The sequence below is a fragment of the Pantherophis guttatus genome, chromosome 5, assembly GCF_059756535.1.
Source record: "Pantherophis guttatus breed Tessera chromosome 5, ASM5975653v1, whole genome shotgun sequence".
In the NCBI taxonomy this organism is placed as follows: Eukaryota; Metazoa; Chordata; class Lepidosauria; order Squamata; family Colubridae; genus Pantherophis; species Pantherophis guttatus.
Window position 1 is genome coordinate 55,765,280 of NC_142067.1, and position 24,515 is coordinate 55,789,794.

General features: G+C 38.6%; 1 protein-coding gene across 2 annotated transcripts in view; it reads right to left on the reverse strand.

Moving 5' to 3' along the window:
- Window positions 1-24,515, reverse strand: part of DSCAM (DS cell adhesion molecule) — a 394,390-nt gene that overhangs the window by 80,868 nt on the left and 289,007 nt on the right. For both annotated transcript variants that reach the window (XM_034423965.3, XM_060694094.2), the window contains exons 15-20: window positions 23,987-24,154; window positions 14,931-15,001; window positions 10,950-11,190; window positions 8,987-9,133; window positions 7,199-7,354; window positions 4,862-4,995 (exon numbers count right to left, since the gene is read on the reverse strand). In XM_034423965.3, the coding sequence (XP_034279856.1) occupies window positions 4,862-4,995; window positions 7,199-7,354; window positions 8,987-9,133; window positions 10,950-11,190; window positions 14,931-15,001; window positions 23,987-24,154 (917 nt within the window). The remainder of the gene's footprint in view (window positions 1-4,861; window positions 4,996-7,198; window positions 7,355-8,986; window positions 9,134-10,949; window positions 11,191-14,930; window positions 15,002-23,986; window positions 24,155-24,515) is intronic.

Here is a 24,515-nt window from a genome sequence, read left to right on the forward strand (position 1 = left end):
ACGTGATAGGGTTTCTTTGGCTGACCTCACGGCCCTCTCTGCCAGCCCGTTACTGGCAGGGCAAAATGGTGCCACCCTGGCATGGCGAATCCCGTGGCTTGCTAAGTACACTTGGAAGGCTGCGGAGAATAGCTGGGGGCCATTGTCCGAGACAATGACGTCTGGCAGCCCATGGGTGGCAAATAGTCCTTGTAGGGCTCTTATGAGTGCAGCAGATGTGGTGGGTGCCATGGTGACTATCTCTACCCACTTAGAATAGGCATCTACCACCACTAGGAAAGTCTGCCCATGGTAGGGCCCGGCAAAGTCCACATGGATTCTTGACCATGGTGACTTGGGCATTTCCCATTCCCTAACTGGGGCAGCGGGGGCCATTGGTCTAGAGAGTTGGCAGGGTTGGCACCCTGCAACCCACTGGGCGGCTGCGTGGTCGAAGTTCGGCCACCAGACATAGCTGCGTCCCAGGGACTTCATTCTCCCTATGCCCGGGTGTCCCTCGTGCAGGGCTTCTAGGACTGGCTGTTGTAGTTTGGCGGGCACTACAACCCGATCGCCCCATAGCAGGCACCCCCGCAGCACAGATAGTTCGTGCTGCCTCATATAGTAGGGTTTGAACTCAGGTCCCACATTACCTGGTGGCCATCCCCTGCGCACCCAGTCTAAAACTCTGCGGACAATGGGCTCCTTGGCAGAGTGGGCAGCAATGTCGGCAGCAGTGATTGGCAGATGTAAAGAGTCAATGAGAAGGACAGGAGAAATAGGAGAGGGGTCGTAGACAGAGATGGGGAGGGGGCAGCGGCTGAGAGCATCAGCGTGGGCAAGGTGTTTGCCAGGACGGTGAATGAGGGTGTAAGAATAGGCAGCTAGAAATTCGACCCAGCGTGACATGCGGGGGGAGATAACCTGGGGTGTTGCAATGTTGCCAGCTAGAATGCCTAGGAGGGGCTTGTGATCCGTCACAAGAGTGAACGGACGGCCATATAAATATTCGTGGAAGCGCTTGACGGCCGCCACGGCGGCCAGGGCTTCCTTGTCAATTTGTCCATAATTACGCTCTGTGGAGGAGAGCGTGCGGGAGTAAAAGGCAATTGGGGCTTCTGTGCCATCAGGAAGGACGTGGCTGAGGACAGCCCCAATGCCAAAGGGGGAAGCGTCTGCCACTAAGATCAAGGGGAGGCTGTCCGTGTACTGAACGAGGACTGCCTCAGATGTCAAAAGAGATTTGACTGCTGAGAAGGAGGAGGCTTCTCGGGTGCCCCAACGCCAGGGGGTCTTTTTGTCTAAGAGACGGTGAAGGGGCTCAGCAACAGTGGCCTTGTGAGGGAGGAAAGAGCTGTAGAAGTTTAAGAGGCCAAGGAAGGCTTGTAGGTCAGTTTTGTTTGTGGGTGTGGGGGCCCTTTTGATGGCAGCTATCTTAGATGGTGTGGGGTGAATGCCGGAGGCATCAATTAGATAGCCTAAAAATTCTACCTGGGATACCCCAATCCTGCATTTTTCTTTCTTGAGCCTGAGGCCAGCCGTTTGGAAACGGCGCAGGACGGTCCTTAGCTTCCCCTTAAGGTCTGCTGTGCTAGAAGCTGCGATGATGACGTCATCGAAGTATGGGACTACTCCAGGCAGCCCCTGCAGGAGTCGCTCCATAAGGCCCTGAAAGATGCCCCGGGCAATGCTTATGCCAAACTGGAGACGATGGCACAGGAATGCTCCCCTGTGTGTGACAATGGTTTGGGCTGCAGCAGTGGCCGAATCAACGGGGAGCTGTTGGTAAGCCTGTGCCATGTCCAGTTTGGCAAAAATGGAGCCCTTGCCCAGGGAGTGCAATAAATGTTGCACCACGTGCACTGGATATGGATTGGCCTGGAGCGCCTTATTGACGGAATTTTTGTAATCCGCGCAGATGCGGATTGACCCGTCAGGTTTGATGGGTATGACAATAGGGGTTTCCCAGGGGGCGTGGTCCGTGGGCTCTAGGATACCCTGGGCTATGAGTTTGTCTAACTCTTTATCGACTAATGGCTTGAGAGCAAAAAGCACTCGTCGAGGCTTAAGCCTAATAGGGCAATTCTAGGGTCTAAATTGAGGGTGATGGGTGAACCCTTATATTTACCTAACTCTTCATTAAAGACGTCTGCGAATTCTGCCAGAATGTCTTCAAAATCATGTGGGGTGGTGGAATGGATGCCTGTGATGCCCAGCCCCAGAGCACCAAACCAGTCAAGTCCAAGCAGGCTGGGCAGAGGATCTCTCACGATGAGCAGGGGTAGCTTGCCCGTGAAGGTTCTGTGTTCTACAAGGAGATTGGCGCCACCTAGGATGGGAATGTCATTGCCTTGGTAGTCTCTGAGGCGAACTTGGCTTGGCAGGAGGGCGTTTTTTCGCATTTTTGGGGTCAGCCGCTTCAGGGTGTCCCAGGAAATCAGAGATTTGGATGACCCTGTGTCTAGCTCCATCCGGCAAGGGGTTCCTTTAATGGTTACCGTGAGGTAAATTTTTTTGTTGGGACTGATTTTTTCTTGGCGGGCCGACCTCACAGGGACGTTGTTGGCCCTGGAAATGGCAAAACAGTCACCTCCCGGCTTTGGCCCTTTCTGGAACGGTCTGCTGGGGGGCTTGGATGATGTGCCAGGTATATTGGCCCGGCAGACCCGTGCCAAGTGTCCTTTTTTACCACATCTGCGGCAGATGGTGGTCTTAAAGCGACAAGCCGCTCTAGGGTGCAATTCTCCGCACCCTTGACAGGGAGGCCCCACGAAGGTTTTGTTTGAGGGGTTTCCCTGTCCTTTGACAGTTTTAAGGCGGCTAACTTCGTCGTCCTCTTCTTCGGCTACCTCAGGGTCTAGTTCTTCTGAGTGCACGGTGCTGGGCTTGTTAACGGGGGCGCTGGGTTGCGCCTTGCGGATCTCTAGAGTGGACTTACTTGATAGCTCGCAAGCCTTCGCCTCTTCAATGGCAGTTGCGAGGGTGATATCTTTTCTCTCGAGTAAGTGTCGTTGCACCCTCGGGTCCCTCACACCGCACACAAACTGCTCCAGGAGGGAGTCTTCTAGATCGGCAAATTTACAGTTAAAAGCAGCAGTTCTGAGGGAGGTGATGTAGTGGTTAATGGACTCTCCCTCAGCTTGTAAGATTTGCCTGAAAGCGTACCGGCGGGCGATGCACGAAGGGGTGGGCTCATAGTGGTGCTTGAGCTTTTCCCTGAGGACCTCCCATGGCACCGACTGTACTGGAACCGGAGCTAGCAGGGCCATAGCGACTGAAAACATTTCGGGACCACAGGCATTTAAGAAGTGCGCTCTTTTCCGGCTGCTGGTCAGCCCCGTGTAGTCGTTTGCCTCCAGAAAACATTCGAACCGTGCCTCATACGACTTCCAGGTTTCTGTAGCCTGGTTGAAGGGGGCGAATGTCGGAGGTGCCATTCTTTAGACGGATGGGCTCTGTTTCTGAGAGGAATTTCCTCTACACGACGTCTCGTCGTGAAGTGACTCAGCTGAGCGCCTTGGCTTAGCGCTAGTGACTTCAGCTGTTGATCACCTGTTTCTGTCCTCAGTATCCCATCCTCGTCGCCAGTGCTCTGAGGGCAACCCTGGGGTCATTAACTGAGGCGAGACCAGGTAAAGTCAAACAGAAACGTTTATTGCTAACAGAACTGGTAGAGAGAAACAGAGCAGCAAACAACGGGTTTGACAGCTATTTATACTACAGCTGTCAAACCAAGCAACCAATAGAAAGGCAACATTCTCCCGCCGGCAAGTCCATGCGTCTTAGCCAATCAGGGACGTCCGTCGTAAGTCGAGGACTTAACATAATTTTTGTTTGTTTGTTTATATGTTCTTATTTTCTTCTTTCCCTTCTATTTCTCTGTTTTTTTCTCTTCCTTTCCTGTCTTTTCTGTACCTTCTACTTTTTATTTTTATTCTTTCTTTCTTTCATTTTGTATTAGCTCACACCAATGGTTCTCAACCTTTTCTTCACCATGGACCCCCTTTAAATACTTTTTTGTGGCCACAGAGCATGGCCACAGACCCCCAAGACTTAACTAAAGATTTAAATCATAACATTTCTTCAAACCTTTGCAGACACCCTGTGACAACACTGCAGATCTCTAGGGGCCCATGAACCATAGGTTGAGAACCACTAGCTTACACTGTTCTAATAACAATCTTTAATAAATTATTATAAAAAAAGAATTCTAGATGTTTCTGCATTAATGTGCAGAATAATATAATGCTACATGTCATTTAGTAGATAGTGAAAACAATTTTTACTTAGACCTTGCCAAAATTCATTTAGAAACACTGTAACTTGTGCCATTCCCTTACTGAAAAATATATAGATTGACTGGAATTAGCTCCCAAATTGCAGAAATGTAGAAGTGTTCATAATGGACTAGATTTTCAATATCATCCCATCCAATGAATTTCAACTCAGACATAAATTCCACATAGTTCAGGACAGTTTGATCCCAGGACATGGTTTTAAGATGAGAGTTGAAAAGTGCTTTTGATATATTCTGGAATTGTCTAGGATTCATTCTTCAACAATAGCAAGTGGATTTCATAGAAACACTAGGCAGAAGCTGTAATTTCATGTTAACCTCCTGGTATCTGGTTTAGGACACAGTCTTAAAACAATCTTTGACTGTTCTTTGACTACTAGCAATTTACCTTGAAAACCTACAGAGAGTCTTGCATGTATCTACTCAGAAGTAAGTCCTAATGAGGTAGATGGGACTTACTCCTAGACAATGCACATACAATCCAGACTCCAATTTAGGAGACATTTGATGGGTTACAATGTCCTTCCTGCTACCAACATAATACAAATCAATAGTTTTGGTCATGTGACCTATTGGTTAACTTACTGTGGGATATGGATGAGAGCAGAATACAGTATATTTTCGGATGACACCATTTAATTTGTTGGGAGGCAGCCAAGATACAAACACAGTAGAAGCTGATGCTGCAGCTGCTTTAACTCCAGCAGGAGGACCTGGAACTATAAGAACAACATATGTGGCTGTTGAAGTTGGAGAAATAATTCAGTGCATATTAATGTGCAAAGTGTAGCAAATCTCAAGACAAATTCTTGCAATAACCAAAAAACCAGTGTGAAATTTTTCAGCTGCCTTACTACACATAGCACTTAGACTTATATACTGCTTCATAGTGCTTTACAGCCCTCTCTAAGTGGTTTACAGAGTCAGCATATTGCCCCCAACAATCAGGATCCTCATTTTATCGACCGTGGAATGATGGAAGGCTAAGTCAACCTTGAGCCGGTGAGATTTGAACTGCCAAACTGCAGGCAGCCAGCTGTCAGCTGAAGTAGCCTGCAGTACTGCATTCTAACCACTGTGCCACCATGGCTCTCATATCCTATAATGTCATCCTACCAATGGTAGGATGCATTCTTTTAATCAGTCGCTGCAACCAAATTGGAAGTGGTGAAGCAACTTTTCTACTGAATAGAACAACCTTATAAATACTTATTTACTAATCAAATCTATATCTCTTCACAAGAACAACAAGCCTGCGAGGTAGGCTGGTCTGAGAGAGATGGACCAACCCAAAGTCACTTTGGCAAATGGGGTTCCTTGCACCCCCAAAACAAAGCACCTCTGTGTAGTGCAGTGACTGTAAACAATCCAGACCTATGGTACAGAACTTTCTTTTTTTCCCACCTGGCTGTCATTTACTTCTAATCTACCTCAGACAGGAAAACAGCCAAACAAAATATTGTCAGAAGTGATAATTTTTAAACCTCTGTAAAATAATGCTAGTGCAACTTGAGGCTCTAAATTTTGTAAACCTCAGCAATATGCTGAATGTTTTTTCAGCTTAGATATCTCTTATTTCCTAGAAGGAAATGGAAATTATTTTTGAATGGTTTTCTTAATTTCTATAACCATGGCATTAATTTTAGGAAATGAAATAATGTAAGGTTTGCCTCTTAAAACTTAAAATGGGGTTACTAGTGATGCAAATACTTTTATCATAAAGAAGATGAGAGAAATTTGCACCATTTGAGAGAATCTCTAAAAGTCAGGGTGCATAAAATAGGAAGACTTTTTTTAGTCCAAATTAGTACCATATTCTAGACTATTTTGCAGCAGCTATGGATCTAGCTGAATGGATCTGTCTATTAAGGGACACAGATTCATTGTTTTAATTAAGGTTTTACAATGTATTATTTCTAATGAATGCAATAACTCAGCTCCCATGCTGTCACATACAACAGTCTGTGAAAATGCAATTTAAGCCTAGAGGATGGAGCCTAGAAGATGGAGAGAAAATGACTGCATTTAAATTTTAATGCTCAGTGAAATAAATCCTTAGATGGAAAAATAATTCTATAAATAACTCCATAAATAAATAATTCTATTTATAGTTTAAAAGAAACCCTAGCAAATGGAATAAATGAATATTAAAAAACCCAACATATTTTTTTTGCTGCAACATTCACTATACTGTAAATAGAAACAATTTTTCTCTGACTTCAACAAAGAATGAACAAAAATGCAAATCTTAAAATTAGTCTTTTTATTATTACCTCAGTCAAAATGTAATTTTATATAACAGACGTAGTTAATTATGATTTTTAAAAGACAAGACTGAAAATATAAGAAACATAAACACATACTGTATTGCTACTCATCTCTTGGATTTGTATTTATTGCATAAAAATACAGATTATAATTATTTTTTTACCATTTTATGAAGAAAAGAATCTATGTGCCCAAAAGACAGGAACTCCAGAGGCAATGCCCACTGAACGTATTACTGTGATTCATTCAAAGCACATCTAAATTCAGAAACATCACAGGAAGATTTATTCCCAAACCATCATAACAAATTAGCCCCCAAGATTAAGATAGAATGTGCCTTAAACAAAGATCACAAATTAGTAGTTTATAATGAGCTAGGGGCATTTCTCTCTCTATCTTTATGGCAACATCCATCATCCTGGGCAGTTGGTCAATAGGGAGAGGTGATGACAAACTGTGATATACTGCTCTAAGGAGGCAATCCTACCCTCCCTAAAGATGTAGTTCATAGCAGGCCACAGAGAAACATCTAGGTTTCCATGATTATTGTCATAGTCATCATTTCACTGAAGGTGCATTTACAGAGGTAAGTGACAACCTGAGCAAAATCTAACAGTAGTGCTCCATTTCTACTAAGGATATTTTGGGTCTTACCATCCTCCTTTGTCCGTGTGAAAATCTGTTCACTCCTGACCCCATCTCCAGCTCGTGTAAATGCCAACACCTGGATGCTATAGTTGGTGTATTTTTCCAAACCATCAAGCTCTAATGATGGTTGTACCGTAGTGACATTTTTAATTTCTCCCAGCTCTATAGAACCGAAAATTAATTTGAGTTAGTGACAGTAGCATTTTTCTCCCAATAAGTGGTAGTTATATTGCTATGAGAACAGGCCAGTAAAACTTGTGACCAGCATAGGAACTAAGTTTATTATGTTTATTAAATGAACATATTAAATTTCCATGCTGTGCATTTAATCAAACATTGCAATTGTCTTGTGGATAGAAAATACTTTGAAACTCATAATGTGCCCTTTTTCCCCACTGTTTATTGTTTAAGTACACTTACACTATTAAAATAATGGGATTAGGAAATAATATTAATTTGCTGTTAATTCCTGAAAATATGTTAAACAAATCAAAATATGTCATGTGCATTTAGAAAAATGGTTACAGAAATATTTTTTGTTGCAAAGCAGATTGATGTAAGAGATAAAATAGATCTTGATTTCTTTTGTGGGAAACCAAACATTTTAGATCCAATGAACCCTTTCATTTTGTCCTGTTCTACTGGAAGGAGCAATTTCAACTTATCTTTTTAAAAATATATATTATATAACTTGATTAATTACCCAAGAATAGTGGTGTGAAGATAGCACTCTTCCCAGACAAAACTGAGATTACCTTCCTGGATAGTCACCCTACAGAGATTTTTCTTGACAATGGGGAACCATTTCTATCTTCCCTTAGCAGTTGCCTGCTAATTTGATTCGGAAAATTAGGACTTCTGCTTCACAATTTATTTAAAGTATACCCTTTATAAGTTATAGGAATTCAATCTCTGTGAGTTCAATATAGTGAATAAAATGAGCATTGCAGTCTAAGTCACACCTTCCATTTCTAATAAGTATCATAACAAACAAAAGATGACTATCAGCAATTGCTAAAGGAGGATACTTGTTGCTTTTGATCACTAGCAAGTTGCACTTAACATTGTTAATCAGTGATTTATTAGATACTCCTAAGGTTGGGTAACATTACAAAATTTCAAAGATGCTTCTAGTACTCTACTGATTTGAATTTTCCCCCAAATTTCAGAATGTGCAGAAATGGAACTGTATGTTAAGAATTCTTAACTATTCTGTTCCCCATTTCGAAACTATCAGTCTCTATGTACCTAGGCACATTTTAGATGCTGCAAAAATGCAATCTTGATATCATTGTACAATGGCGTTTTGCCAATCCATAGAAATACATCCCTGCAAAGGTAAAGTAAAGGTAAAGGTTCCCCTCGCACATATGTGCTGGTCGTTCCCAACTCTAAGGGGTGGTGCTCATCTCCGTTTCAAAGCTGAAGAGCCAGCGCTGTCCAAAGATGTCTCCGTGGTCATGTGGCCGGCATGAATAAATGCCAAAGACGCACAGAACGCTGTTAGCTTCCCACCAAAGGTGGTCCCTATTTTTCTACTTGCAAAGATAAAGTGCTACGCAAAAATATCTTGACATATAATATATATGTATATATTTGTTTGTAAGTGAGAGTGCACATTTATAATGGGAACTGAATAATACAGTACATGAAATCATTTTCAATTCCTAAAAGATTCAATGATTAATAGAAACAAAGGACAGGCTGACTCTGTCATAGAAATGGGAAGAATTCTTTCATTCTGGAAAGCATGCAACCAGAAAAATACTGATTTTGAGAAGGAAGACTACTTACCTCCATCCAGAAGATTAGCCCAGTATATGACCCTAAATCCCTGTAGAATTCCATTGAGGGCATCCTTGGCCAGTGTGGACCAGGTGATAGAGATGGTTTCTGGTGATGTAGCAATAGCTTGGACATTCTCCGGAGGGGAACTAGGAACTGAAATTTGACAGTAATAGGTTTTGACTATGAATGCTATAAAAATAGTATGCACAAATTAACTTTGACATTTCTTCAATAAGCCTTTTAGGAGAGAGTGATAAGATTATTTTTAGAACGCTCTTGTAACATAATGTAGACAATTTGAAAATGGTGCACTCTGTAACTCTTGTTACCTTAAATGCCATGAATTAGGGTAGGATAGAAATATGTATACACAAATAAAATAATATATCAGAGAAGGAAGTTAATCCAGTTATGTTCAGAAGTGTAGCTCAAATTATAAATAACCTTCTAAGATGCAATCACTAAGAGATGCTATTTTCTTATTGACATTTTGTTTTTCTACATACAGAGTGGGTAATTTTGGAAAGCCAGCTTCCCCAACTAGTGTTCTTTAATGTTTAAAGAATATTTCATAAACTACTTCACAAATTGATCAAGATCCAGAAAATAGAATATCACCAATATATTAACTATTAATATAAATTATTCAATTTTCTATAACAGTAAACAAAAAGAGCTCAAAGCTATCAGAAACATTGTATGTACCCAAAACTTTCATCACTAAAAGCTATGAATAAAATTCATGAGAAGCTGGTGTTTTTTCTCTTTTTTCAGAGTCAACAGTAGGGAATCCCTGCTGCACGCACACACACACACACACACACACACACACACACACACACACACAATCTCTCAGCTGGAACAAAGCCAAGGCCTGTAAATGTTTGCAACCTAAAATAATCTCTTTGACAAGTTGCTGAATTCTAAACAGTAGTGATAGACAGATTGTGAAGAATCTCTCTTAACCGTACTATATTGACTTGCAAACAGGCAATGCTCTTTAAAGATATTTAAATAAGCACTAAAATATAAACATTATTCACACACTCACGTGTGCCTCTATAAGAATATATGTATAAGAATTTCATTTCAGATGATATTTCTTGGTAACTATTTTAATCGCATAAACCTTTGAGAATGTCCCTCACAAGTCCTAATGATAATACATTCTTTTCCACACTTTTCTTTGCTGATGGAATATAGCCACAAGAGGGCTCTCTTCTGCAGCTCTGAACAACTTGATCTCAATAATCTTATATGCATATGTGCCTTTTTCTAAACAGTGTTTTTCATTGAGTTCCTCTTCCAGCTTGGAAGAAGTTGAGGTACAGCTTGAAGCTGAGGAAATCTAACTCAGGACCATGATAAGACAAGATAGATTAGCCATTATTCCTCCATGTCCTCTTTTATAGTCTAATTTGGGGGACCATGAATGAGAACATTGTGTATGCCACAAAACTCTTTAAATTCATGTAAACATGAGCTGTTCATTTGGTGATTTCAGCTTGATGGGCATCTTGTAAAACTTCCCAGGATTCTTTGTATAGTAATAGCAGGATGTTGACTATGCTCAGATTCCTTCTGTTTCCCACATGGAAAGAGGGGGGGGGGATGACAGTGTTTCAAATTCAAGAATCCATTCAAGGAGTACAGCATAATTAGGACCACAACATTTGATACTGCATTCAATAAAAGATATCATTAAAAACTACTGTTTCTTCATAGATAGTCAAAAACAAATTATCCCTAGGGAGCAATTTGGGAAGAAAGAGAAATAGCATCCCAAAAGTGGGAAATAGAGATATAACTACTCAAAATGATTCTCATTAACAGATTACCCAATAACTGCTGCCAGATTATAGCATATACACTGATGCTTAAATGTAATCCTATTTTCTAAAAATATAAACATATAAATTCTATGCATCCTCAATATGATGAAAACAGTGCTTTCAAGTTTAATACCTACCATCCTCAAGAGTAGTAGTGATAATTTCTTGAGAAGATGGTCCTATTCCAGCTCGATTACATGCTTGCACAACCATGCCATATTGTGTGAATTTTTTAAGGTTATCTAAGGTATAAATTTCACTGTCTCCTGTAGTATCAATACTGATGATGTTGAACTGGAAATTGCCTCCTGCGCTGTATTCCCGGTAACCAATCTGATAACCACGAATAACTCCATTTTGCAAATGCTTCTTTGGCGCCTAAAGAAGTCAGATGTTGTATACACTTTCAACATAATAAAACATTACCATAATAAATTAAATGCTGAGAAAAATTTCCTTTCCCAAAGTCCATACTACTAAAGCAGATTGGGCTGAGCTCCAGGTTTATGATAAAGATAAATATAAATTGAATTAAAAATGTAATAGCAATATTTCTGAAGACATACTAGAAGTAGGAATATTTTCCCTTCTTATAACTGAAGCAATCATCACAGTGAAACTTTCTTTAAAGCTGTAATTATCAATTACGCTTGCAATAATCTATCCTTGAGCCCCAGACTGTAAATGTTCAAATGTAAATTTTATGGTTAACTGTCTTTTATAGATAGAAACCCTTCTGTCACTGAATTAGAGCACTCAGCTCCCTAATGTTAATAGAAGAAGGCAGTTTCCCCCTGGTCTTAAATTGTTAGATATTATCAGCCATTTCCAGTGGTGGGATTCAAATAATTTAACAACCGGTTCTCTGCCCTAATGATTTCTTCCAACAACCAATTTGCCAAACTGCTTAGAAAGTTAACAACCGGTTCTCCTGAAGTGGTGCGAACTGGCTGAATCCCACCACTGGTCATTTCCCTCTTATTTGTGAAAATATTAATTGTAATTTCCTAGTGTGGATTCTAATTTCAGGGAAATTTTGTGATGATAAAAATAATAAATATTTTCCCTGAATCAAGTGCATTTTTTCACTGAAAAAAAAGTGAGAGCAGAGTTACATTTTCTAATTTCAGAACAATTATTATTACTATGAATGTTATAAAAGATTTTACATTCCTTTTCATTTTTCAAAAAATAAATCCACAAACATTTATAAAATTAATCAAAATATTTAGATTACATTTCAATTTAAATTCCTTTGGTTCAAACATGACACACGTAGATTATTTGGATATATCTATGTTGTTTTCTTGGCAACAATTTGGAAGTGACTGCCATTATTTTCTTTTAGGATGACTTTCAACTTCCTGGACCAGCATATAGTTCCAGGATATCATTGTGATCTCTATTCCACATACTAACCAGTCTGCTGCTGCTTAGCTAGGATCGACAACACAGGTGTTTAAATATGTGAGCTCTTCATGTGAACGATCTAACTTGGAACAGTAATGGTTGCATGAGGTATTGCAGATACAACTACAGAATTTTAGTTACTCATAAATTCAATAAAATGAATTAAAATGTCTTAAAATGTTGTGGATAGCAAAACAGAAGCTAAATATTATGACAGTCTACTGCTATTTTTTTATAAATTGCCAATAATTATAGAGTCTTTCTCCCCTGAATGACAGAAATTTGAGATCTTAGATAAACACAATAACTTAGCTTTCCTCGTGAATTTTGTTGTCTTAAATACAAAAGCAATTCTTTTCTGATAACCTCTTCTGTTTCTCTTATTTTTCATAGGCACAAAAAGTATTACAAAAGCATGTTATGTTTTTTTATAATGGTACTGAATAATTTTTCAGTTAATACAACACTTAAGTTTATTTATGGATGTGGTAATCTGAACAGATCCTTTAAGATATATTTATCAGCGGGCTCTTTATTAATTCTGGGATTTTTTTTTAAGAAAACAAGAATATTGCAATTATACCAGTTTTCCCATTTTTATTGGTGCATCGTGGCAGAGGGACATTGATTAGCAAATATATTAATTCAGTATTAAGAGTCTTAAGTAACTCCCCAGTTCTCCAACATATACAGTAACAAATACTGGCAGAATAATATTTTAAAATCTTAACCAGAGCTGTCCAGGTATTTTTACATGTGGCTTTTAATTTAATCTATTTCTGTTAGAAAATAAGCTTGGTTAAAGACTATACTATGGGCTATGATACTCTTGAATCCAGTATACTTGCACAGATAGATTTTATCATTTAAGAAGGGCATCACATTTTAAATACTGCACATCTTCCTGTCTATTGAGTTGCTCATTTCTACCCATATACACTGATAAGAAAAAATCTTGGATTTTTATTTGGAGAAAAAAGGTCATGGTGATCTGCAAAATTATAGAATAGGAAGGAAGCAATTATAACATTAAGACACATAATCCTCTTGCTCACTGTATGAATCCAGTTTAAAGAATTCCTGACTAGTGACTGCCCAGCCTCTCTTTGAACATATCCAGCAACTGGGAATTCCCTATTTCCCTTTGGTAATTGGTTCCACTGTCATACTATTGCTACCATTAGCAAAATATTCCTGCTATTCATCCAAAATTTTCTTTCCAATAAATGATGATGATTATTCTGTACCTAGTACTGTGTAATGGTAGAGAACAGATCATGGGCATCTTTTCTGTGCCATCCATTTTGAAGACTGCTGTAATATTCTCTCTACAAACATGTTTTCTATAAACTAAACATACCAGATTCCTCTTTTTCATTTCTTGTCTGATTATCTTTTGCTGTCTTGCATTGTTACAGTTTGTTCAAGAATGAGGTATACTGTACACCTTAAAGGCTTTTTTCTAGATTAGTTGACAAAACCCAGTTGACAATGGCCAGTTTTAAAAAAGCTATGGAGGGTTGGATCTGGTTAGCGTTTGGATGTGAGACAACAAGGGAAGCCCAGGAGTGCTGTTAAATGGGGGGGGGGGAATCCCAGAAGGTGGTAATGGTAACCCTTTCAATATTAATGCCAGGAAAACTACATGGATGCATCTATGAATTCACCGGGAATTAAGCTCATCTTTGAGGATACCTTATCATAACTTTATGTTCATGAGATGCAGAAAAAGGCATTTGGCCTATCAGCTGCCTATAAGAAAAACCTCAATACACATATATTACAACTCTGTGTTGGGTGCTCTTCACATATATATTACAACTCTGCATCAGGTGTTATTATTTAGCATTTTGTAAAATATTATGAATATGAAACATTTCAAATTCCAAACATTTTGTTTTAGTTTGAGAGAACTTTTAACATAAAGTGTTAACATATAACCCAAAATAAATGTGAAAATCAGTGGAATAACTGGGTAGTAATCAAATTCTTTTGATAAGAAGGGGGACAACCTGTTTCAAATGTGAAATGTTTTGTACAATTCTACTAATTCCTCTATATTCATTTTTATCAAAATGGCGGGATTTTCAACTGTTCAGACTAATAAGAAAAATTAGCCTCTCTATCGATTTCCAATAGTTGTGTCTTTCCATTATCCAATTTATCTATTTCCACAGAGCAAAGATTGGAAAGAAAAAAAGCCATTTTATGTGTGTTAAAAATGTAGAAACTATGATGCACTAAAAAGATATCTAAAATAATTGTAGTGTGTTTCAATTATTTATTTAAAACTTCCTCACAAATCTATTAAATGCATTCAATATAAATAATTTTCTAAACATTGGTTACATTTTGGTTCATGTGTACTGGCATTATAATGCAAAAGTTCCAGCAACATTTCTCTAAAAATACTATCATATTATGGAAGGAATTGAGAATTAATCTAAACTTCCATTTATTTTATGTATTGCAGTTGTATTTCTGATCATAAGATATTCAAAATAGCACAAGCAAAGGTATATATAATTGCATGTAAATTTACTGTAGCTTGCAATTACATTAAGTTGCAGGTAATTTTTGAAAATTTAGCCATAAATATTGTGTGTATAAATTCATCAAACTGTGCACCTTTTAACTTTGAGTGTTATGGGCTCTCAATAAAGCTTGAAGACATAATCTTCTTGTTTAAAACACATGTATATATTTACCTTCCAGGTTACCCTAATGCTTTGTGAAGATATGGGCTCAAGATGAACATCTTGAGGTGGTCCATCAGGAGCTGGTAAAAAGACAGATATATGAATTAAAATACTTAGTACTTTCTGGTGCTCCATAAAACAACATGCTGTATCACTAAACATTCTCAATTTTTAGAATACTGATATATAGCGAAGAGCAGTTGCAAATCTGTTGCTGTGAACAACAAAATGGTAACAAAACACATGACTCAATTAATTCCACCCTGATCCAACCATCCATGTTGTCATTTCTGCAGCCTTCTCCTGCCTGAGATGGGGAATGTTGAAGGTTTTCCATTTAAGGATGTTCTTGTTGCGGCACGCCAGCTGCCAGCAGAGCTGGTGGCAGACTCGGACGATGAGGAGGTTGGGGAGAAACTTGGTCCAGTGCTGGAGTCTGGGAAAGGCTCTGATTGATACTCTGTATTGGATGCAGAAATGGAGCAGGGGCCATCCAACATTTCCCAGCCACTGGAGAGGCAGCTGCCGTTGGAGGCTGATAGGAACGAGGAAGAGGAACAGCTGGGGCCTGTTCCAGATGCGTGTATGCACAGAGCAGTTAGAAGAGGTGAGCAATGGAGGACAAGGAGTCGACTCAGGAAGCAAAGCACACATGGACGCTAAATGGCCCCTCCCTGGCTGGGGAATAAATAGAAGGAGAGGGGAGTGGTTGTCATAGGAGACAACAGTTTGTATTTCTAAAGATTTTGTTCATTGTGCTTTGTGCCATAAAGACTGCTTGCCAGAACTTAATTTGCAGCCTTTCGGCTGGGAGCTCACGGCCTTGCAATTATCACAAGGAACTGGTAAGATCTGTACTGCAGTTAACTCCTTGAGGGACTAATGCCTGGACTTTTCGGTGGGTGAATGCAATTAATTCACAAGAGGTAAATAAAGAGGGTTTTTTCATGACAAGAAGTCTGTTTCTTGCTTCTGCTAAAGCTGGGTCGGAACAGTTCTCACTGTATTTACCTTTAGCCATTAAAGGACCTGTCACAGAAGCCTAAAGTGCCCAGGAGGAACTAAGCAAAGCCAAATCTCTGACTATGTCATCAACCACATCATTGATGAAGAATGTTAGATTGCAGCCACAGCAAAGGTTTCATTGTGGAAAGAGGAATAACATTAGCTTAGCAAAAAGCATTTTATGCTGTCTACATGGCAGGTTGAGGGTGATATGAAAGAAATGTCATGAGGATATGTCATAAAAAATGGGGCATATTACACTGGGTGAACGTGAACTCTTAGAAACCAGTCATAACAGGTAAGAAATAGTAAGCTGGAATTAATGTACATTCAGAGGGCACAGAGAGACAAACTGATAAAAATGGCTGCAGTTCATTTCCAGGTCCAAATTCCTGATGTTAATTTTGATCTCAACATTAGAGAGAGATCAATGATCTACATGCCTGTGAAGGCATGGAAAAGCTATTTCAAGAAATTCAATTGTTCTAGTTATACCAGAGTTATTAGCAATGTGTAACCCCACAGAATCTACAGTAAGGGAGGTAAGACTTAGTAATACTATATTTAACTGTGAAACATTATCATTTGCCTATCCAGTTACAGGTAGCTTGTAGTTCTCCTATATGTAACAATGATTCCACAATATTTAACCATTGAAGTAGAAGTACATAAAAAGATAATATTCTGCCATCAGTACCTTTGGATCTAATATGCAATATTTGAAAAACATTTCTTTAGAATGTTTAAAAGTTCCATATGGATTTCATTCCAGGAAATCCAGCCATGCAGTAATTCAAAGAAAACTGGTCATATACATCAAATTGGTCTATGTTTACCTGAAAATTGTGCCCCCTGGTTACAGTGTTCCTCCCTGCCGCCGCCCCACAACTAGTGGTTATAGGATTGTAAATTTAAAAGGAACCAGCTATGTGGACCAATTGCTAAAAAACCTGGGAATGGAAATCCATACTTCGGGTATTCCCCATGGCGGAGGGGGGAAGATGCTAACTTGGAAATGTAAATGCTTGGATTCCAAGATAATTTACAGAAGTACCTGAAAAAAATTGTTAAACTTCTCTTGACCAACTAAGCAAGAAACTGACATAAATGTGGTAGACTTCTAAGGACACAAGCTATGATAAGGAGATGCATTATAGAAAACATATGAAATCATCATCATGAAAGCATTCCAGTGACTGCTATGTATTTATAGTGAAATCAAAGTTCAAAAACATTTGTGTCTCTTTTTGTTGCCCACATGGCAACAAAAGCCATTGGCAAGAAAAGCCATTTTGGGGAGGGAGGGGTGGAAGCGGCAGACAAGATCCAGTTTACTTTCAGGCTGTTTCTTGTGATCTTCCAAGAACAGGCTCTCCTAGTTTCTGATGTTCTTCTCCCCAAAAATCCCCCCCCCCCAAAATAAAACCACTCTGGAAAATAAGGGACCCTTGCAAATTCTTTGCAGGAGAATTGTTCAAAATAGAAAATCACTCAAGTTTGGTTAAGATAACATAATTCATGAAGGGAATTTTGTCTCATTACTCAGGAATAATCTTTGCAGAAGCTTTTTAAACCGTATTGATTATAGGGAAAAAAGGATATATTTTTCCTCAAACTTGCTTAAACATACATATTTCAAATCTCCAGCAAGAATTTCTACTTGTTTTTAAAAATCATCATCCAATAATGGAAAGTAAAACAATCAAATTTCTTAGAACGCATACAAACATTCCAGGCATAAAAGTAAGAATATTCCATGCTAATATTTTTTTTTAAAAAAAACTGTTTATGCATATCTATTTATGCATACTGTAACTCTGCTGCAAGTCTCTTACATTAAAACAAAGAATTTGTTTTATTCTGCTAGATGCAAAAGCTTCCATGAATTGCTGCTGCTGCTGCAATTTATTAGAAAAGTATATAGGAGCTAAAACATGTTTGGCTAAAAATTAATGGAAGGACAGTGTAGATTCCATAATTCTCTTCTTGCTGTAAGAATTCCTTTTATGTATTAGCTTTAAATAAAATATACCAGTTGCCTGAAGTCACAACGGTATATGATATGGAAGCACATCTCTGCCAGTAGTGGCCCTCCACTGCCCTCCCCTTTTTATTTTTTGTTTCATATTTCATGATGTTGCTTTTGCAAAATCTTCATTATGTTCTATGCCTCAGGCTTCTTTCAGATGCTTGGGAATCTATACCCATTTAACATGCTTACAGTAAGTGTGGTGAACTAGAATAAACAAGGATAAATGGTGATGCTTCCATGTGTTCTGCATATATTCCCAGCTGATACAAAGGCAACAAATATTGTGACTCAGCTAAAAGCTTAGATTCCCCCTCCCCCGCATTCCTGGCTTTACTCTGAATAAATTGACATGTTTGATTATGATTCCATATAACTGACCTTTAATTCAGCATGGAAAGTTTCAACGTCAGATTGTACTTTATTAGTGGGAAAGTTAATCACTGAATTAAGATAATTGGATTCTTCTGGAATATTAATTTTCAGTTAAATGAAAAATAGGAAATATGACTAGCTAATTAAGCAAATAAATAGTATACAGAATGTTCTGTAAGCATATGTGTATTAAGGAGAGACAAGCAGGAACTTTCCATAATGGGAAACACTTATGGTTACCATCCACAAATACAATTTGGAACTCACATGACACGTTGACAGGTGATGCTTACCTCTCTATTCTGTCACACTGTCTTCTGATATTTTAAATTCTTTGTTTAATCTCTCAGGTTTTTTTCAATGGCTTAACTCCATTGCAAGGATTACTACTTTCTCCACTACAAATCATTGGTACAATATATTTTATTCCTTTCATTATGTATCACAGCATGACAATCTTTTAAAACTGAGGTAATTCTTGTATTATGAAGTGATACTAAAAGTAACAATATGTATTTGATTCTGTATTATCAGAAAGTTATACCTTCCTTGAAAAGTATCTTGCATCTTATTATTAAATAATAATAATAATAATAAACGCACGGTCACTCACGCCCTTGTCACCTCACACCTGGATTATTGTAATGCTCTCTACATGGGGCTCCCCTTGAGAAGCACCCGAAGGCTCCAACTGGTCCAGAATGCGGCCGCGCAGGTGGTAATGGGAGCAATGTGGCGCTCTCATGTAACCCCCCTCCTGCGCGAGCTGCACAGGCTCCCAGTGGTCTTCCGGGTGCGCTGCAAGGTTTTGGTTACTATCTTTAGAGCGCTCCATGGCTCAGGACCAGGGTACTTACGAGACCGCCTCCTGCCACCAATAGCCTCTCACCGACAAGTTCGCTCCCATAGAGAGGGACTCCTCAGGGTGCCGTCGGCCAAACAATGTCGACTGACGGCCCCCAGGGGGAGAGCCTTTTCTGTGGGGGCACCTACCATCTGGAACGGGCTTCCCCCGGAGTTACGAAACATCCAAGACTTACGCATATTCCGCCGTGCCCTGAAAACATTTCTATTCCAACAAGCTGGTCTGGCCTAACTCTCCCTTTTTAATTGGCTTTTAAACTGGCTTTTAAATTGGGTTTTAAACCTCTTTAGATAAATTTGGATGTTTTTTTAATCTTTGAGCCTAAATTACTTAATCTGTTTCTTAATAGTTTTTAACTTCTATATGTATTTGTATTTATTATGGCTGTTCACCGCCCTGAGTCCTTCGGGAGTAGGGCGGTATACAAATATGAAAAATAAATAAAAATAAAATAAATAAATATATACAAGTCATAAAGAGTATGAGATGTATTCCTTGGTGAGGTAGCAGGAGACTAAAGCAGTGGAAGCATATTTTTGTCAACTTTTTCATTGAGTTTTCTCAAAGATATTTTGTTTCTACAGAAGCCGTTATCGCTTCTGGCACATTTATTTCTGGAGTGATAGTTGTGGTTGTTTTCTTCAGCACATTCTGTCCCCACTGCAATCATTGACTTGTCCAGGTGATCTCAACTCTGACACATTTAAGTGGTCATTAGATCTAGTCTTCCCCTTGGAACATTTTGCTAAATGATTTGGATCTAGAGAATATTATATTCTTCTGTTGACATGGTCAAATCATTTCTGGTCTGGTTGCAATTAACAGTCATGCATTGACTCAGTAGGGCCAGAGTGTCATATGGCCTGCCCCAAATACCTTATGGATCTAGTTGGTTTATGGCAGACATAGGAATTCCACTGACAATTTGTTGGGTGACTGTGATGAGGGTCTGATTGGCTACTGATATGATTTGTCACCCAGAATCCCATTATTTGAGTTGGATATATATACGTATGTAAGTACATACTCTAGGTGACAAACCATATTATATATATATGTTTTCTCAGGTTTTCGCGGGTGTTTGTATGTAGGTCTTTGGTTATTCGGGTCTTCTCCCACGTAAAATTGGAAGTGTCTTGGCGACGTTTCGACGAAGTCTCATTCGTCATCTTCAGGCTGGTGTTCTCGGGTTCGTGCTTCCAGGAGCAATATATATATATATATATTTAATAAATACATTGGCTGGTGGTCACGTTCTTAGTGAAATGAGCCCTGAGCAGCCTCTTTCTCTCCGGATTCTGTCAAGAGTGCAGGTGGACAACAACTAAGAGTGAATCTAATAGGTGCCCATCCTTGGGCCAACTTCATGACAATCAGTGAGGCAAAACATCCTTATTTCTCCTCCCTTATTGCACTGGCAGATTGTTGTCCAGAAGCCTTGTTTCAGATGGCTAATTCCCTCTTGGGTAAGAGCCAGCCCCTCAAGTTTCCATCTGCCTGCTGTGATGAATTAATACAAAATGTTGCTGGTAAAAATACATCTTAAAATAGCACAGCTGATAAATCACAGACTACGGAGTATGTGATGAAGTACAAAAGAGGGACTGGTAATGAGTGAGATCTGTCCTCAATTAGTGTTGCAAGGAAATGACAGTGTGTGGCCATGGCTGGCAGCTGCAGTAGATGAAATGGCACAGGAGTAGGTATAATGGTGCCAGGCCCCAAGTAACAAACTCACTAAAAAGCGCAAACAGGCAAATCCCCTATATCAGCAGAACTAGAAAACCTATAATGCCCTAATTGATGACAGAGCCAAGAAAACAAACTTGGCATATCTCAGCTCACTTTCTCAGTTTATATTATACCTCTCAAGCGAGAGACAGTCCTGTTTGTAAACATACATCTAGTTCTTTTTCAAAAGAGTGCTAAGTACGTTTAGATAAGGATGCTGGGCAATGCTTGACTGGTGTTATTCAAAATGCCAATCAGCATCATGCAGGCAGCTGCCTCTGTAAAAGCCAGATGTATGGATTCTCTTGCATCTCAAATTAAGATGGCCATGGACAGCAGCCCAGCTATTAAAGGACATAGCACAGCAGCCTAAATTGCCCAGAAGGAACTAGGCAAATCCAAATCTTTGACTATGTCATCAAACACATCATTGATGAAGAATGTTAGATCGCATCCACAGGAAAGGTTTCGTTATGGGAAGAAGAGTAACATTTGTTTCAAACAGCAAAAAGCATCTTTATGCTAGCTCTGTGGCAGGTTGAGGATGATATGAAAGCAATGTCATAAGGACGTGATATAAAAAATGGGGCATATCTGCGCCCCAGTTGGGAGAACATGAACTCTTAGAAACTAGAAGTACTTGGTAAAAAAGAGTAAGCTGGAATTAAGGCACACTCAGAGACTACAGAAAGACAAACTAATAAAAATGGTAGCAGTTCATTTACCGGTCCAAATTCCTGATGTTAATGTTGATCTCAACACTAGAGAGATCAATGATCTACAATAGCTCAGTCCAAGGCAGTTTGCAGTGTTACTGAACAAAATTCCACTTCTCATCTGCTTGACTTCTTTTTACATTTTTAAAAAAATGCAACATTTGCTGGGGCCATGGGAAAGTTCAAAGTGCAATTTGAAATGGATTCTACAAAATCATATCTTAGAATCACAATGGCAAATGGAATCATTCCAAGGCACCAAATGAAATTAAGTATTTCATCTAATTCAGAGTGATTCAATGGCAATTTGGAGATGTGATGGACTTTTCTAAGTCTCCAATATTTGATTTGTTTTCCATCAGTCATAAACCAAACTGATGTTGGTAAAATGGGAGAAGCTTGGAATGGTGTGATAAGCTTTCTGATATTGACATGAAACCCAGCCACTACGTTTTATTTTCTCCAAATCCTCCTGACGGGGAGCTTGTGGGAACACTGCTCTGTTGTTTCTGTGAAATTGTTTGGGCAGGTTCATTTGGAAGAAGACAGAAAAGAGAAATTAAGAGTCTTTCTGCTGCTTTTTTATTTATTTTATTTATTTATTTATTAATCAAATGTATACGGTTAACCATCTGGATAGACTGTTTAAAACCTTGTTTGCTCTTTGCTATACCTCTAGCCTTACTTTTTTTCTTATCCATTCCTTTTTATCCATATTGTTCCCTAAATCTCAACTTGTTGGGCTGACATGTAGTTATTATCTCTGTTAATTGCTATGTTCTGCTGTGCAGCATTCTTTAGCTCTTTCAACCTTTTCTATTTCCCTTTTTCTCAGTACCACCAATATTTTCTTCCTATTATTTATGTATCTGTTTTGTTTGCACTAAGTAGTCCATCTTTGTTGTGTAAGTTTATCTGAGAGAGTATATTTGCTGTTAGATTGCTGTAATCTGAAACATTTCTTTAAATTGCTAAGTATTATATTACAATAGTGATGATATACATAGTTCTCAAACTTTTAAAAAATGTTTCACAAGTAGCATGTTGGGATATTCCCCTCCAAAAGATCACTCTTAATGAACCATGTCAGCAAACATATATTTCAGTAAAACAAGCAGTCAGATGGTGGTGGCCTCTGCAATCTTAAATTTATTTTTAAACAGCATTGTTAATGTTATATTTGTAAAATGGTATCACATTTACATTCCTTTAATGGAACTTCTCTACTGACTTTCTTTTGGACAATTTGGAAGTTGCTATGCTGACCTTTCCTCATTCATGCTATGCTTGCCCTTAAATAAAGTGGAAGGGAATATTTAAAAAAACATCTCTGAAGACTGAACCCTTTGAAGAAATCCAGGTGAAACTTTGCAAGGTTAATCTCTATTAAAGAATCTACCCCTCAGCTATTCTTGTCCCATTCTGCCAAAAATTAAACAGTGCAAGCATTTTGAACCTTTTACCTTAGCCTTTAAATTAAATATTTTATTAATTTAGGTTTCAAAACATATACATCAAGTTGCCTTCACATTTTGAATCACTAATGTGAAAGCAAATCATGAATTTGAACCTCAAATTCTGATCAAATTTTGGCTTACTAACCCCCCCCCCCCATCTCCCATTTTTAATTTAGGATGAAAAGAGTTGAAATAACTCAAACATAATCTCAGATTTAATTCTGCCATATACTTCTGCCTGTAAGGTGCCATCAATGCTTTAATTATATGATAATTAAAGACACCCCTTCAGTAAAAACTTTAAAACATAATACAATGAAACCCTAATTTGATGGGACCATCATTTAAGCATATATATCCTCCTGAAATAGTAAATGTATTGATTGCTTCCAAAATAGTCCAGCTGAAAGAGTTTAATTTACATTAATTTCATCTTACTTTTACATCATCTGTAGTGATTTATGTTATTTATATAATGAAAGCATTACCCAAATGATTTCATTTTCATGTCATCAGTACACAAATGACACAATGTAATTTTTATGTTGTTATGATAACATGATACAGAGAATATAAATGTCCACAAGTATATACTTTATATTTAATAGTCATCTCCTCTTCATCTATGGTCCATTGAAATAAAGATTCACAATTTGGAGACCAAAAGGTTACAAAATGGCTTGAATTTAAACCAGTACTAAATATGAACACATGTTTACACATGTGTTTAAGTGACCAATGGAAAAAAATTAAATATAAAAGTATTAATATCAGGCTGTTGAGGAACTCTGTTTAACTGTTGCCATAATGCATCATGTATAGAATTTCTTGAAATATTTGGCATGTTAAAAATTTCCAAAGTTTAATAATAACTATGTAGAAAGTACCTGCTTCATCAGTGGTGATAGTAAGTTCATTGCTGGCTTCACTTTTGCCAATCCGATTTTTTGCATACATGCGGATGTTGTAGGTGGAAGAAGCATGTAGGTCAATGATTGTGGCTTGATTCAGCTGTGGAGAAACATCTTTGGTTCTTTGGACAGAATCCCAGGAGTCTATTGTGAGAAACATATAAATTTTCTTCCATTTATGATTTTCTTTGTTTAAAATATTGAACTATGTAACAAGTCAACCATTTCAAGGACTGATAACACTGGTAAAATTTCATTATATTTACTCTTAGTTAGATAAGACTTTGATCTGGTCAGTATGTATACACATATTTTATACCATGGCTTAGGACCTGGGTACCTACGAGACCGTCTTTTGCCACCAATAGCCTCCCACCGACCAGTTCGTTCTCACAGGGAGGGACTACTCAGGGTACCGTCAGTCAAATTATGTCGACTGGTGACTCCCAGGGGGAGGGCCTTCTCTGTGGGGGCTCCAACCCTTTGGAATGAACTGCCCCCGGAG